General features: G+C 41.6%; 1 protein-coding gene across 1 annotated transcript in view; it reads right to left on the bottom strand.

The window, feature by feature from the left end:
* The window catches only part of UNC5D (unc-5 netrin receptor D), a 643,560-nt gene that overhangs the window by 116,886 nt on the left and 510,341 nt on the right, over positions 1-16,333 (bottom strand). Inside the window, exons 5-7 of the mRNA XM_061404454.1 lie at positions 15,256-15,436; positions 14,219-14,386; positions 12,086-12,250 (exon numbers count right to left, since the gene is read on the bottom strand). Coding sequence (XP_061260438.1) covers positions 12,086-12,250; positions 14,219-14,386; positions 15,256-15,436 — 514 coding nt within the window. The remainder of the gene's footprint in view (positions 1-12,085; positions 12,251-14,218; positions 14,387-15,255; positions 15,437-16,333) is intronic.

Below are 16,333 nucleotides of genomic sequence, written 5' to 3'. Positions count from 1 at the left end.
GCTGCATATTAAAATCCTTTTTTCATCCTATAAATTTTGCTTTGATTCCCTTGCTCCCATCCACAACAGAAAAATATGCATGTGTATACACACACGTGCGCATTCACTGAAAACTAAACAAAAATGTTCAGAGTATGTAACTGAAGCTTAAGGGGATAAATTATTGATTAATTTCATGGTGACCATTTTCTGTCAGGCAATAGTATTATTCAAATTATTTAAAAAATCATTTGAAAGCATCCTATCAGAATAAGCACCAGCCCTGACATAGGGTCATGGTGTGTCTGGGTTGGTCCCTTTAGTTGCTGGGTCACAGGGAGGTCAGTGTAGGCAATGGATTAGGGGTGGTGGTAAGATTTGGGAGGGTGTTTATTATGATGGCTATTCACTAATTGCTAAAGAAATACTTAGCAACTGATATACATAGGCCATCAGTCATCTCTTAGGAAAAAAAAAAAGTTGGAAAAGAAATTGTGAATTGAGAATCTTTGACTAGTAGATTTATTCTAAGCTCCCTCAGGGCTTTCCTTGTGGCTCAGCTGATAAAGAATCCGCCTGCAATTCGGGAGACCTGGGTTGGATCGTTGGGTTGGGAAGATCCCCTGGAGAAGGGAAAGGCTACCCACTCCAGTATTCTGGCCTGGAGAATCCCATGGACTGTACAGTCCATGGGTCCCAAAGAGTCGGACATGACTGAGCGCCTGTCACTTTCGCTTTCAAGCTTCCTCATCCTTCCGCCAGCCAACACGTACCTGCCACGGCACTCTAAGTTGCGTGTGTGCTCAGCTGTGTCTGACTCTTTGCAACCCTATGGACTCCCCCAAGGGATCCTCCCAACCCTGGGATTGAACCCATATCCTGTGTCTCCTGCATTGATAGGTGGAATCTCTACCACTGAGTCCCGTGGGAAGCCCACACTCTAAGTTACTTGCACCTAGAGTCTGTATTTTCCATCATTTCCATCCCAGTGCCTGGACCAGTAAAGGGAATATGGTGAAAGTGTTATTTGCTCAGTTGTGTCTGACCCCTTGTGACCCCATGGACTGTAGCCCATCAGGCTCCTCTGTCCATGGGATTCTCCAGGCAAGAATACTGGAGTGGGTTGCCATTCCCTTCTCCCGAGGATCTTCCTCACACAGGGATTGAACCCAGGTCTCACGCATTACAGGCAGATTCTTTACCATCTGAGCCACCAGCGAATATGGTAGGTATTCAATAAATATTTATTGAATGGATGAGTGCTACTCAGCCTTTTATGGACTTTCAATTACAAGCATTACAAAGTCAGGGTCTCCAAATTTCCTAATTTATGCAGGATTTCCTAAGACATTGTAGCTTCTCACTGAAGAGAATGGAGTAGATGCTAGAGACCTGCTTTGATGACTCAGTTCCTAGAAGAGGCTGTCAATTTGGCTATCCACTTTGCTGTGGATAGGAGAGGGGTTACTTTGATTTCAGATCTAAAAGATGTCCCCTCATCAGCCTGCATGGTCATCATCCAAATGGCTAATCTTAGGTGTGATTGAACTAGACTATCTCCTCAAAACTGGTAAAAAGCAAATATCTGACAGCACTGACCTGCCAGTGGTATTTATTATCTTATACATATAGATGTATAAAACACATACACATGTGTACAAGATGAAATTCATTTACATATACATACATACACACATGTATAGGAAAGCTACATTTAAGATGGAAAATTAGAATCAAGTTTTCATATTGAAATCAATCTTAGAGATCACCTAGCTCAAAATCCACCCCCACCCCCTGCCCCACATCTGTCTGATAGTTATGGACACAAGTCAAGGGATGGAGAGAGATCTGTCAAAGCCACAAGCTACTTAACAAAACAAGTAAGACCTAGGACTCCTGACTCCCAGTTCAGAGCCCTTCTCGCTACCCCATGATCATTTGACCCTTTATAAATGATCATGGTAATTTTCTATTCCATTGCATGCTAACCCTGCACGCTAGGGTTAGGGATAGGGGTTAGGGGGTAGGCCCCGGGCTCTTCTCAGGATGATATAATTCTCCAGAGAAAGGGAAAGGCCAGGGTTAATGATAAAGCATCTTGGTGATGTTCATGCCACCGTCATTTTCTTGATCACACGTCTCAGTGCTCTTGAAGACACACATGGATTTAATTTGTCACTTTAAGGAGGAAACTTAGGATCAAAACAAAGATGTTTCCTCTGTCTATATTAATTCACTTTGCTCAGCACACCCCAGAGGGCACTGAATTCTCTACAAGAGTAGATTACTCTGTTTTAAATCACTTCCCTGATTGGGTTCTTGCCATTTCTTTTATGGTTGGTCCACTCTATGATCTCAGACATTAAATCTTTCTCTAGTCCAGACTAATATTTCTTACCTAGGGTTTTGTTGAGCTCTGATTAAATAAATATACTGCAGAGAGAGGTAGGGTCTGGAATACACAGAACTAATGAAGTGGAGAGAGTTTGTTTGATAGGACAGAAGCCTACATTTTGGAAACTTCCTGACCATAAGGGACTCTGGATAGCATTCGTTATTGAAAAATATGATCTACATATTTTAAATGAACTTTTTAAAAGTTTTTTTTTTTAATCTTGACCATTGTTAAAGTCTTTATTGAATTTGCTACAATATTGCAAATCTGTTTTATGTTTTTTTTTTTTTTGACCACGAGGCCTGTGGGATCTTACCTCCCCGACAGAGATGGAACCCCTGGTATCCCCTGCACTGGAAGGCGAATTCTTAGCCACTGGACTGCCAGCAAAGTCCCTCTACTTCATATTAAAAACAAAACAAAAAACAGGGCAAAACTGCTAATTTGGGGATGGGGGGATAAGGAGCAAGGGGAATGCTGACTGGTAACAAGTATCACTGATCCAGAATGACTGGACCAGGAGGATAACCCTGGAATCCGTAGATTGCTGTAAAGTCCAGTAGTGTGTGTGGTGGATTTATTTTCCCCCAGTGAGGAAGGAATTTTAAGTGTGTGTTGGCAACTTAGAATCTGCTTTATAAAAATTTATTTTCTAACACAGTTGTTAGGACACATCTATTTCATAACACGAGAGAAACTGTCAGTATAATGTGGAATGATTTTCTCACTTGGGGATCATTGAGACCTTTCTCCTGGGCATTCACCTTGAGTTATTTTTAACTAGAATCACAGAATTTAGGACTTAGGACCTCAGAGATCACCTGGTCTGTCTCCTCCTTAGAACTAAACCCCATCTGCAAAGGAAGACTGGAAAATCAAGAGCTGTTCATTCAGTTATTGGGTTGGCCAAAAGGTTCCACCAATCTTTTGGCCAACCCAATGCTCATGAGATGTTTCTTGGAAAGGATGCTGACCCTTTGGTTTGATGCCATGTTGTTAGGGTTCTTGTAAGCTGTTTGCTTACAGCACGTCTCAAATTACCACTCAGAACTAGTTGCTACAAAGAAATATTAGTCAGATGTATTAGGAAAGGTTTTAACAAAATATCTACAGTGTCATTTGTCAATACTTCTGGAGAAAATGGAAAACCTACTTTTTCTGCAACAGGAAGAATCCCATTACTAGAGTAATAATGTGAACACACACACACACACATTATTATTTACACAAATGGAGCACTTACGTAGATATCCAATACTTTGCATGGATTAAGTCATTTCCTCCTCAAAGGAACTCTTTGTAATAAGCACTAATACTTTTTATTTTTAACGGAAGGTTTTATTATTTATTTATTGGCTGAACCATGGGGCATGTGGGATCCTAGTTCTCTCACCAAGGGTCAAACCTGTGCCCCCTGCATTGGAAACTCAGAGTCCTAACCAATGGACTGCCAGGGAAGTCCCAATAGGCATTATTATAACTTTTATTTTCTAGATGAGTATATTTAGGCTTAGAGAAATGAAGAAATTTTCTCACAGCCTAGCAACCAAAATTCAAACTTAAGCAATCTGACCCCAGAGCCCAGGTTCTTGGACCTGATTGCTATCTATAGGATGAATGTTCAAATCCTTTAGGCTCAGCTCCCTCATTTCTTTCATTTCTAGGTTCATGGTCATTTTTCACATTTTAGAAAGAGAGCATCTCAACTCAGGACCACAGAGGACACTGAAGTCCCTGCAGTCTTTGCTCTCAATGCCAGCTCAACCCAGGCCCACCCTGGCCAGCCCTCATGGCAACTCAGCCTCTGGACCTTCTCACATCCTGAGTTCAGAGCCAGTGCCTTCTCTGGGGATGCCATCTACCAAATATTTCTTTTTTTTTTTGTCATGAATTTGTATGCCCACCGACTGTGGCTAAAATTTCACTTCCTGAAGAAATGTATTTAAGCTTTCTATTGGGTTTTCTGCCTCCAGTTCACACTGTCATGGGCATCCCTTCTTGTCTGTCTATTGAGTTTTCTTGGTGATGTGTATACCCTCTCTGAGTAATGTGATCTTGGAGGTAATGTATCCTGCTCTCCAGCTGCCCAAATTTAATTCAAAAGTCCTTCCTATTTACAGTGGAAGTGTTTTATTTCAATTCCTCCCATAAAATGAACAAAGTTAACAAGATGTGTCAAATAAACAATCTTCTAGAAATGTTTCTGTTGCATGACAAAGTACTTCCTGTCCAAACACATTCAAAGAATGTAAGCACAGTGTAAAAGTTCATATTAAAATATGTTTGTCGGGGGGTAGTTGATAGGAATAGGACAAAGCAGAAGAAAGAAACGGACCAATTGCGCTGATGTGTATTAGCTGAGAAAGAAGTTCTTAAGTAGGTTACTTTGTTATGACTCTGTATGTGTGGCACTGGTTTATGAAGGAATAAAGTAAAGTGATGACAGAATGAACATTTCCTGCATACAAAAAGCATCTTAAGTACTTGTTTCAGAACTGGTTGGTAAGAAAGGCCACTGTTTTTTGTTTTTTTAATTGAAGTATAGTTGATTTACAATGTTTTGTTAGTTTCAGGTATACAGTAAATTGATTGAATCTATCTATTTATCTATACATATATATACATATTCTTCTTCAGATTCTTTCCCTTAGAGGTAATTACAAAATATGACTGTATTTCTCTGTACTATATAGTAGGTCATGTTATTTATCTATTTTATATACAGTAGTGTGTATATGTTAATCTCAAACTCCTAATTTATCCCTCTTCCACTTTCCCCATCGGTAATCATAAGTTCTTTTTCTACGCCTGAGGCCAGGTTGTTTTTTCTTTTAAATAGTTTACTAAATACATATCAATCATTGGCCAACGGATGAAGATCAATCCTTATTTGGAAGGTGGATTATGCTCAAAAAGACAATCAGATGTCTTTATCTTCTTGTTAACAAGTCATAAATGGAGAAAATCCACAGTGGGTGGATAACAAAGCAGAGACATTTTACAGTGATTTGTTGTATATGGTTCATTCTTTTGCCTTTTTTATGCTCAGGTCCACTTAGGATGTGGTACTTGAGTTCAGGTCCTCTTATCATAAGGCACAAATAGAATAGTTTTAGCCTTGTAGAATCTTTTAAAAATGCCTTCACTAAGACACGTGAGTATTAAGCTATCTCTATTTTCTTTTTTAATTAAGCACACGGGAAACTTCAGTTATGAGCCACTTCAGTCTTTCTCATTAAAGACTGTTATTCTCTGGTCTTCTTACTGGGTCTCATCGTGGGAGAGTTTTTACTGGGGCATTGGGGGAAGGCTGTGGCTAAGCTGCTAATGATACCATATGTGTCCAAATCTACATTCTTATTACTCCTGTGGGTGTGCAATATTATATCTGCATCTTCTATGCAGAATACATAAAGACAACTCTGAATTAATCAATTGTTTGTTATGCACAGAGGCAGTTATTGGGTATTTCTAGGAGAAATCTTTATGTAAAAAGGGATACCTACTATATACTATAAATGGAGTGGGAATGGGCTTTTAATATTAAAACTCCTTGTGAGAATTAGCAAGCAGTAGGAAACTTCATGACGACTTAATGCACTGTGCTAGTATGTTATCTTGCTGATGCCAGTTTTATTTTTTTGTGATACTACAATTTTGTGATACTACAATTTTATGATACTACAATCAGGCAGCTGTGTAGTGCAGTGGGCCCTGAAACATGAACTTATCCAACAAAAAGTTGAAGAATGAGTCCTGTGAGTCCTGACTCTTTGCCCAAAGGATGTGTGGATTTTGTTTTAATAAAGGGACGTCCATCTGTTATAATCCCATATACAAAGCAGACATTCGGTAAACCACCAGCAAAAACTAAGAGTTGTTTCAGATGCACTCAGCCAACTCTGGAATGAACATTTTCTTATTCAGTGCCCTAGAAAATACAGGGAAGGAACCCAGGTAATTACTGTAATGGATAACAATGAGGTTTAGAATGATCCAAGGGAAAAATGCTTACCAAAGCAACCTTTCCTTTGATGTGATTACAGGTTCACCTTTTCGGTCATGTAAGTAGATAGCTCAACAGACAATGTGGATAGATTGGAGATGCAGCTTGGGGATGTTTATTTGAACCTGCTATTGTATGGGATGTCTTTATCCTTGATGAGGTTTCCAAACCGTCAACTCCAACTTTTCTTATCAGCGTACCCATCAGAAATGAAAACAAAGCACCGTGTAACTGCTCTTTCTGTTTCTGAACTGTCAATGTTGAACTGACCTATCTCACATCCTGACAGGAAGGACGGATTAGCCACCAGGTAGCTCAGCCACGAAGCTTCTCTTTCAGGCCCCTGTGGCATTTCTCTGGGTTCATCATCACTGCCCATCTGGGCACTAATCCTGTCTGAAGCGAATTCACTTAAACTTCTGAAGGCAAAGCCTTTAGTTTTCTATCTGCTGGAATAAAAAGTGTGGGGAACAGGTTCCCCTTACTTCTCCGATTCAAACACAACACCCCACCACGTTCACCCTACTGTTCCTGCCGATGAGGAATGCACATGTCATTGACATGTACCTATCAGTGATCCTCCAAGCACAGAAGCAGCTAAGTTCAGTAAGTGGAAAGGACCGCAGTTAGAAAGCTACCTGATTCTGAGGTTAAAGCTTAGAAAACATGGATCCACAAGTTCCCATCTCTCAACAGGCATTCTACATAATTATCTTCCTGGAAAAGAACAGTTCCAGCACAAAGGCACTGGATGCTTAGTTTATGCTTGCAATTTGGAACCTCGCACTCACTGCTATTGGCATCAATTGCCTAACCTCCCAGTCTTGGGGCATTTATTTCCTTGTTGGGAGCATTTAGGTGTGGCCATCTGTGCTAGCATAACACTACGGTCCTGTGCGCCTCAGTCACAACTGACCAAGCAACAATCATACCCCAGTATTAAAGCGATCGTTCAGAGCTGGCAGCTCTGTCTCTAGGAGAAATGCAGCTCTCAGGGACAATAAAGGAAATAAAGGAAATCCAGATGCTTTGTTGAGAGCTAAGTAAAAATTAAAGAATTGTAGGTCATCCAAGAGCCAAGCAATGTCACTGTGAAACTGCCAAGAGAAGTTGGGGAATTGAGGACTTGCTTCAGGGTTGTGTCTGGCATAAAGGGAAAAAAAAAATATCAAATGAAGGAAATTCCCCAATTGGAACATGACCCAGATCTTTCACAAAGTGACTGCTCCATAAAGCTGTTGCCAAATGCTATTTTAATCAAACCCAGCCTTCATTGGATCTCCATCCCGAGAGCACAGCTAGTTTCACCAAGAGCACTTCAGCAGAGTACCAACCAGAAGCACAGAGTAATGTTGGCACCATCTAACTAGACTGCTGTTCATTGATTCCTGCAAACACAGTCAAATGCACTTCATCTTTGCTGACATGGGACCCACTCTGTGTCTTAAAGGGTAGACTGTATCCCAGTGTTAGGCTCTTAGAAACACACTCCTTTCCCACTGATGTATAAATACATCTCATTCACATCTACAATTTCACAGGCTTCAATTTTTCCATCAAAAGCTTAGTCATTGTAACCATCAAGAGTCTCTGATCATGTTTGACAGACATCTTAATATGCATATGACAGAGGCAAAGAATGCTAGACAAACCCATTCTTAAGTAGAAAACAGAATAGGGGAATGAAGAGATTGAACAGAAAGAAAAGGCTTACATAGCGTTTTAAACTCATGAGGGGATTTAACAGAGCTCTTCACCTCCAATGCTGAACATATTCTAAAGCCCACTGTTCTGCTCATTTTATTTCCACTACTGGAAAATGGAAACAGAATACTCATTAAATTGCACATGTAAGACAGAAGACCACACATGGTCCAGGTTCATAGGAGGGTTTCATTCAGTAACAAGTAACTGCCCGAACCTCGGCTTGATTGGCTTTAAGGAAAGAGCTAGGCTTTGGAACTTCACAGGTACACATGCATCTGGGATGGTTAATTTCATGTATCAACCTGAGCAGGCCATCAGGTACTCAAATATTTGGTAAAACATTAGTCTGTGAGGGTGTTTTCAGATGAGACCAAAGTTGCAATGCTATGCTAAGTCACTTCAGTCGTGTCCGACTCTGTGCGACCCCATAGACGGCAGCCCACCAGGCTCCCCTGTCCCTGGGATTCTCCAGGCAAGAACATTGGAGTGGGTTGCCAAAAGTTGCAATAAGCGGGCTGAAAAAAGCAAATTGCCCTCCACACTGTGTGTGGACCACACCTAATCATTTGAATGCCTGACCTTCCCAGGTAAGACAGACTCCTGCCTGACAGCTTCTGAACTGGGACATTGGTGCTACAGACTCTGGATTTGCCAGCTTCTATAATATGAGCCAATTTCTTATAATGAATATCTTTATATATGTATGTGTATACCCTGTATCTTATGTATGTATCATATTGGTTCTGTTTCTCTGGAGAACGCTGGTGAATACAATATTTCAGATTTTAAAACTGGGATCTGGACTGGTCAGAATCGTCTTACTCAGCTAACAATATAAGTGCAAATAAATAATATGCACATATTTGATCATTTTTTCTCACATTTGGAGCTAACCATTGTCTGTCTTCAATCAGGAACTCTAAATTTCAGTCAACGAAGGTTGAAGCTTGACATTTATAGAATTTTCCCTAAGCTCAAGTCCAACTGGTGGTTGTTAGATGGCGCTAGTGGTAAAGAACCTGCCTGCTGATACAGGAGACATAAGAGACACAGGTTCGATCTCTGGGTTGGGAAGATCCCCTGGAGGGAGGCATGGAACCCTCTCTAGTACTCTTGCCTGGAGAATCCCCTGGACAGGATTCTAGGACAGGAGCCTGGCGGGCTGCAGTCCATGGGATTGCAAAGAGTTGGATACCACAGGGCAATGGCACCCCACTCCAGTACTCTTGCCTGGAAAATCCCATGGAAGGAGGAGCCTGGTGGGCTGCAGTCCATGGGGTCGCTAGGAGTCAGACACGACTGAGCGACTTCATTTTCACTTTTCACTTTCATGCACTGGAGAAGGAAATGGCAACCCACTCCAGTGTTCTTGCCTGAAGAATCCCAGGGACGGGGGAGCCTGGTGGGCTGCCGTCTGTGGGGTCGCACAGAGTCGGACACGACTGAAGCGACTTAGCAGCAGCAGCAGAAGCAACTGAGCAGGCAGGCAGGGAAGGTTATTACTATGTACTATAATAGTTCTATAATACTTCAATCAGTATTCTCTTATTTGTATTTTTTATTTCTAATATTTCAAAAGTATCTAATGATCATCTAAACTATAACCAGTAGCCTCACAGTTATGCCGTCAAGGGCTTTTTAGAAGATATATGAGATTATTGTCTTAACTATAGTCCTAATCAATGTTAAGAAACATGTCAAGAAATAGTCACAACTTAAAGGTATATTTCAGATATATCTGGTGGTGGTCAAGGGTAGCCAGAAACACATTTCCTTAAACCTCTTGCTAATGAGTTTGTGTTGTCACCGTATATTTGAAAAGAATGGAACAGACATTTCATCAGCAAACACAGATAAATGACCAATTAACAAATGAAAATCTGCTCAATATCATTAGACATTATGGAAGTGCAAGTTACAATAAAAAAAAAATCTACATATTCGTTAGAATGACTTAATTTAAAATGACCAATAATAAGTGCTCGCAAAGATGTGGAACAACCAGCACAGTTACATCCTAGTGGTAAAAATTTTAACGATTACAATTCTTTCAGAAAAGTTCTTATATCATTAAATACCTAATTATGGTATGGACCACTAATCCCATTTCTAGGTATTTACCCAAAAGAAATGAACATACATGTCCACACAAGGTCTGTACACAAGGGTTCATAGCAGCTTTGTTCATAGGAGCCCCCAGATGGAAACAACGCTATGCCTATCACCTGGTGAAAGGATAAGCATTGCGGTAGATCCATAAAGTGGAACGCTATTTAACAAAAATAAAAAGTTAGTTACTGATAGGTGCAGCAGAATGAAGGAATGTCAAACACATTATGACAATTGAAAGAAAGCAGAAAAGTGGTGCTTAGGGGTAGGGGAAAAGAAATGACTGCAGAAGAGCACAAGCAAACTCTGGGGATGAATGGCAACATTGTCTATCTTGATTGTGATGGTATATTTACTAGAGAGCAAGGCCCTTTCACTACTGAGATGGTGGGGGGAAAGTGAAAGTGTTAGTCGCTTAGTCTTCTCTGAATCTTTGCAACCCTATGGACTGCAGCCTGCCAGGCTCCTCTGTCCATGGGATTCTCCAGGCAAGAATACTATAGGGAGTAGTCATTCCCTTCCCCAGGGGATCTTCCCAACCCAGGGACTGAACCCAGGTCTTCTGCATTGTAGGCAGATTCTTTACCATCTGAGCCACCAGGCAAGCCCATGATTTGGTTCCCTTTAATTATAGACCTTTGTATTGTATCTGACATATACAGATCACTCAGTACTTGAACTGAGCAAGTAAAGGAATTATGGGGCTATGAGGTAGCGCTTGTTTCAATGTACTCATCATTTTAACTAATGCATTAACCATTTCGACTTATTCTGAAAATATGACTGTTTGTAGAGGCTTGCTTTCAAGCATAGCTAGTCATATTGACACAGAAAAATAAATACAACTTAGATGCCTCCTTCATACTATAATCTTCCTAAATAAAAAGTGACACATAGTCCTGAAAAGATGACAAATTATTGAACTACATTATTTTTTGCTGGATATCATCCTAGAAGGCAACCTAGTTCTAAAGAATAGGTACACCTCGAATCTCCTGTTTTTGAAGGATCTAAGAAAAATCAATATACCCTTTAGCACATCTCAATGGGCAAGCGGAGAAGGGATTGCTATTTATCGAGCACCTATTCTGTGCCATGAAATATTCAAAATATATTCTTTTAATGCTGGTCCCAGGAGATAACCAAAAATAGGCACTTTTGGGGTACTTTTGGTACAATTCATAGAAGTTAAGCAGTTGAGTGACTTCCCCTAGATCACAAAGCTAGTAAGGGATACCACCAAATTAAAACTCACCTCTGTGTGGTTCTATTTAATCCTCCCATGGTTTCATACCCAGGCAGACAGTCTCTTGAAGAAGTTAAAACATAACCTCAGGAATAACACAAAGGCTTGGAAGTTCTGAAATGGACATTCTATTTTGGGCCATGCCAGACCAATTTGAGACAAACCCAGCCACCTCCTCAGTGCCCCATCTATAAGGTAACAGTTAAAACGCATGTCCCTTGGTCATACTGCATGTCCCGTGGCCTCTGAGGATTACAAAATGCTTTAGAGTCTGGTAAAATTCTTGGGAGAAAAACAAGCCTACGTTGATCCAGATCGGAATTTCACCAAACCTAAAGACAATGGGCCCTATAAGAAAAGAACTGCTAAGCCCCAAAGTCTAACACATTTGCCTACATCAGTTCTCTCCCAACCATATCTAGTTACGATCACGGTAAATATACGCACGGGTGGAAATCAGAGTGGTAACAATGTTTAAAGTGACCTATTTGTCTTCTCTTTGACACTTTCCACCCGTTTTCTTTTTGCTCTGGGGGATTTTGTTTTCTGGGAACTAGTTTCATAGAATCAATGGTCCTGGCATTATCATAGCATCTTTTCCTATGATGGACAGACACAGAAGATGTGTACCGTAAGCTCTTACCTAGGATGCAAAGGCCATCTGTGCAGTTCTCGGATTCCTGGCTTAGACCTTCGCAGAATTTGCCCCCGTTTCTCGGGGCGGGGGCTGTGCATTCTCGGATCCGCAGATGCTCGCACTCCGGGCTGCAGACCGACCACTCACTCCACACTTCCCAGCTCCCGTCCACTTCAAAGGGAAACAGAAGGAGCCATCGTTAGACTGCATCTGACAGCTGTCAGGAGACTCACCCCAAGGCCACTGTGGTTCTTAGAGCTGGATTTTAAAGAAATCACCACCACCACAGAAAGAAAATAATTTATCTGTTTATCTTCTCTCCATGGTTTCTTTCCTAAAGAGACAGGCGAACAGCAGCAGTGGTGTAATTCTCTTGCTATTGCAGGATGAGACCAATTACTGAATTTGGGCAAACATGTGAATTGCCCGTGCCCTCAGGTTCGCTAATCATGTAATTATCCATTCTTTCCCCGTCTTTTATGCCCAAGTGCACTTAGATGGACAGATACACTCTGTGCAAGAACCACTGGTAATCACTACTTCCTTGTGGGTTGACAGTTTAGAACAGAAAGTAGAATAAATGCTCTTTAAGTCCTAAAAGCCCCTCAATAATAAAAAGTTACACCCATATATATTGATAGTATTAAACTAAAACAGGTCAGCCAAGCCCCAAGATACCAGGACTTACATGAACAGAATCTCTTGGGTCATAGATTGCTGCTGTACGTAGAAACGAACAAACTGAACTTAATTCCACCAAAAAACAACCCTAGAGATTATGGCAGCTGTTGGAAGCAATTGTTTCACTACCTCCTAGGAATAGGGCAACCGTGCTTATGTGGGTTATTGAAGATATTGCCATTTTTAATCTAGAGAGACTAGTCAAGAGCATGTGCATGCTCAGCCGCTCAGTCGTGTCTGACTCTTTGTGACCCCACGGACTGTAGTCCGCCAGGCTCCTCTGTCCACGAGATTTCCCAGGCAAGAATACTGGAGTGGGTTGCCCTTTCCTTCTCCAGGGGATCTTCCTGATCCAGGACTTGAACCTGCGTCTTCTGCACTGGCAGGCAGATTGTTTACCACTGAACCACCTGGGAAGCCCAGTATAGGGTAAAATAAAAATACTAAATTTGAAGCGAAATATCTGAGTCCTTGTCTTGGTTCTGTCAACATTTTGGCTGAGCCACCCTAAGCAAGCACTTAGCCTGACTTCACTATTTCTGTCAATCGGGGAATCATAAAACTCACAACACAAAACTAAAGGACATTGTTTGTGTAAATGTGTCTTGCACAGTACCTGCACATAGTAAGCACTCAATAAATGTGTACTGAATACAAATTCAAAATGAAACTCCAAGCACAGGCAACTGGCAAAAGCCTCGCCTTAGCTTTGAGTGGTACTAGATTTGCAATTTTAAAGACACAAGTCTCTGGTCCAGTGTTCTTGGACTTAATGTTGGATCATGCGTGTGAGACCCAGGATCCATTTATTTCTCAGTGGGAGAATATGCTTCCCACTCAAAAAATCATCTTCTGGCTCATCTACTTCTCATCGTATACATTGGGTTACAGCCAGTAAGATGAGCAAAAGAACTTGTAAAAGCCATATTTGGTAAATGAAGCCTCTATTCAGAAAGGAAGGCGATCATAGCCCAAATGTAAAATAGAAATGGCTGTGATGCAATCTCTGCCAATTGCAAAGGTAAACCTGATGAGGTTAGTTGAATGATGACTGATGATAAAAGGTCAAGTATTTGGTACCTGTTTTGTGCTCAAAGGCAATTCACTACAACCTATTATACAGATGAACACTACACAATGGGAGAACCCAAGGAGAGAAGGGCATGGCTTGGCCCAATCAAACACTGGTAGTATAAAAATACATAAAAACATTTGGCTTACTGATGTTGAGTGTCTAGGGTAATCTGAGTATGAAGAGAAAAACTATGCCCCCACATAGAGGTATTTCATCCATGTTCTTGCTATTACAATTACTTCCGTGTCAGTACTCTGGACAAAGGCTCTGTTCTAAGAACTTGGAAGATGTTGACTTTGGGAAGGTAGGTTCTACTGAACGCTTCACACCAGCTCGATCGTGGTGGTGGATGAGAAGGGAAAGGAAATCTACGCATATCTCACCAGGACAGAGAGCAGTGCAGGTTATTTTCTGCACTGACATTCCCTCACAAAAGGCTCCACCATTGAGAGGAGCTGGGTTGGTGCAGGTCCGGGAACGTTTCTGCCATCCTCTCCCACAGGGAACATTGCAGGCTGACCACTCTGTCCAGGAAGACCAGCCACCATTCACTGAGAGAGAAAAATGGGGAGGGGAGAAGAAAAAAAAAAAAGAAAGGAAAGAGGTTTTTACTGATTGCCTACTATGTGCAAGCCACTTGCCAGGTGTTGTGAGTTGGGCATCCAGGGACCAAGAGACCAGTGGGGACCCTCACCGGCTGCCCCACTGTGTGGCAACCGTGGGGCTGATCTAGTCTCCACCTCCCAGTCTACTCTTCTGTAGACCATAGGAGGGACACAGAGAATTTACTTTGCAAGGAAATGATGAACCAGAGGAAGAAGTCATCAACATATTTCTACAGCACTTGCTATTCCAGAGGAGAAGAAGAAAATACCAGCATCTGAATTTCTATTAACTTTCAGTGCTTCAAACGTCAATCCCAGGGCTCTTCTACTGTGGAAGGCAGTGCTTACTTCAATAGCTGGGAATTTCACTTATCCATTACCTGAGCTATTCAGCAAATAGTCATGTTTGTTTTTGGTGGATTTCATATGCCAGAAGAGGAACTGCGAATAGCCAAGTGTGGGGAGGATGGGGTAGATGTTGGGTTTGGAAGAGTGGGAAGCAGAAGTTGCTCACCTCGATTCTTTTCAAATGTAAACACAATGGAGGCAAAGAAAAGTCTTTTAAAGTTCTTTTGAAAATAGATTGAAAATGTCACTCACTATCCCCTGGAAGTCTAATCTTGGATGAAAGAGCAAATACATTCACGGCTATAGGCGTCACCTACCAATGGGCTGAGGCAGGAGATGGCGCTGTAATGGAAACCCGCTGGAGTCCCTTCAGTGCTAGACACAGAACGTTCTAAGGAAATGCACCTCCCTCTACCCCTCTGCATCCTATCCTCTCTGTCCACTCCAGGCCTTTGGGCTGGTCTTACCATAAACCACCACTGTAGCCGACAGGCTCCTCCTCTTGGCTACGATGTTGGCCGCCATGCAAGTGTAATTCCCGGAGTCCGAGAGCCGCGCCTGCCGGATGATGAGGTTGTGGTCCGCCCTGGTGTCAATGTGCTCATCTTGTTCAGAGTCTATGGGCTCCTCGTTTTTCAGCCATTCCACCTATCGGAAGTCAGGAATGTTTACAAGTCATTAAACACACACACACACACACACACACACACACACACACAAGTTTTCTGGAATCGGAAAATGAGTGGTTAGAGCATATGGAAGAGAGATGTACATAACACAGAATGGCAACACGAATGCTATCTTTTTAATCTTTATTCCATACACCATCCTTTTCATTCATTTGGTATATTCAGGACATGAATACTCCAGTTAATAAACTGGAGGTGGGAAAAGAATATAAGCATCCTATTGACTTTGACCTATTTTCTAAAAATGCAATAGAAGAGAGAAAAGACTGTAATTAGGTCATTTCATTATATTTCATCGTGTTACAACTCTGATGATGATGATGATGATGATACTCCAATAACTGGCCCAAAATGGAGATCAGAAAAAGCAACACATATAGGTAGAGCTTGGACTCTGTGCAGAGAGGGTATTATGTTGTCAGACAAGGTTTGAAGCTCATATTGTTTGCATTTAAGCAACAACAACATAGATTTGGGTAATCAGAAACACAGAAATGAGACTCAGATCTCAGTGTTCCCTGGTTTCAGGGATATGTTTATTTGGTGATCATTTATGTTACTCCTTTAGTGATTCAACAGATGTTTAGGTCAGATCAGATACCCGACACATTTAAGCCCCAGCCTCCCTTCCAAAGGATCTCACTTTTCACATCCTCTGAGTTTAGACTAGTCCCATCTCTGGTTTGTTTCCTCTGACTTGCTCCTAGAGTATCTATTTCTCTCTTTCCAGTTCCACTTTAAACGTATCCTTGGCCGAAAGTACTTTTTCCCTGGACACCTGAGGAAGCCACAGAGGGGACCTTCTGCTCCCTGGATCTTCATCCTCCCGGAAGCTGGGGCATACGGTCCCTACCTC

The sequence above is a fragment of the Bos javanicus genome, chromosome 27 (genome assembly GCF_032452875.1).
Source record: "Bos javanicus breed banteng chromosome 27, ARS-OSU_banteng_1.0, whole genome shotgun sequence".
Lineage (NCBI taxonomy): Eukaryota > Metazoa > Chordata > Mammalia > Artiodactyla > Bovidae > Bos > Bos javanicus.
Note: the sequence above shows the minus strand (reverse complement) of the source record. Positions and strands in the feature narration are given on the sequence as shown.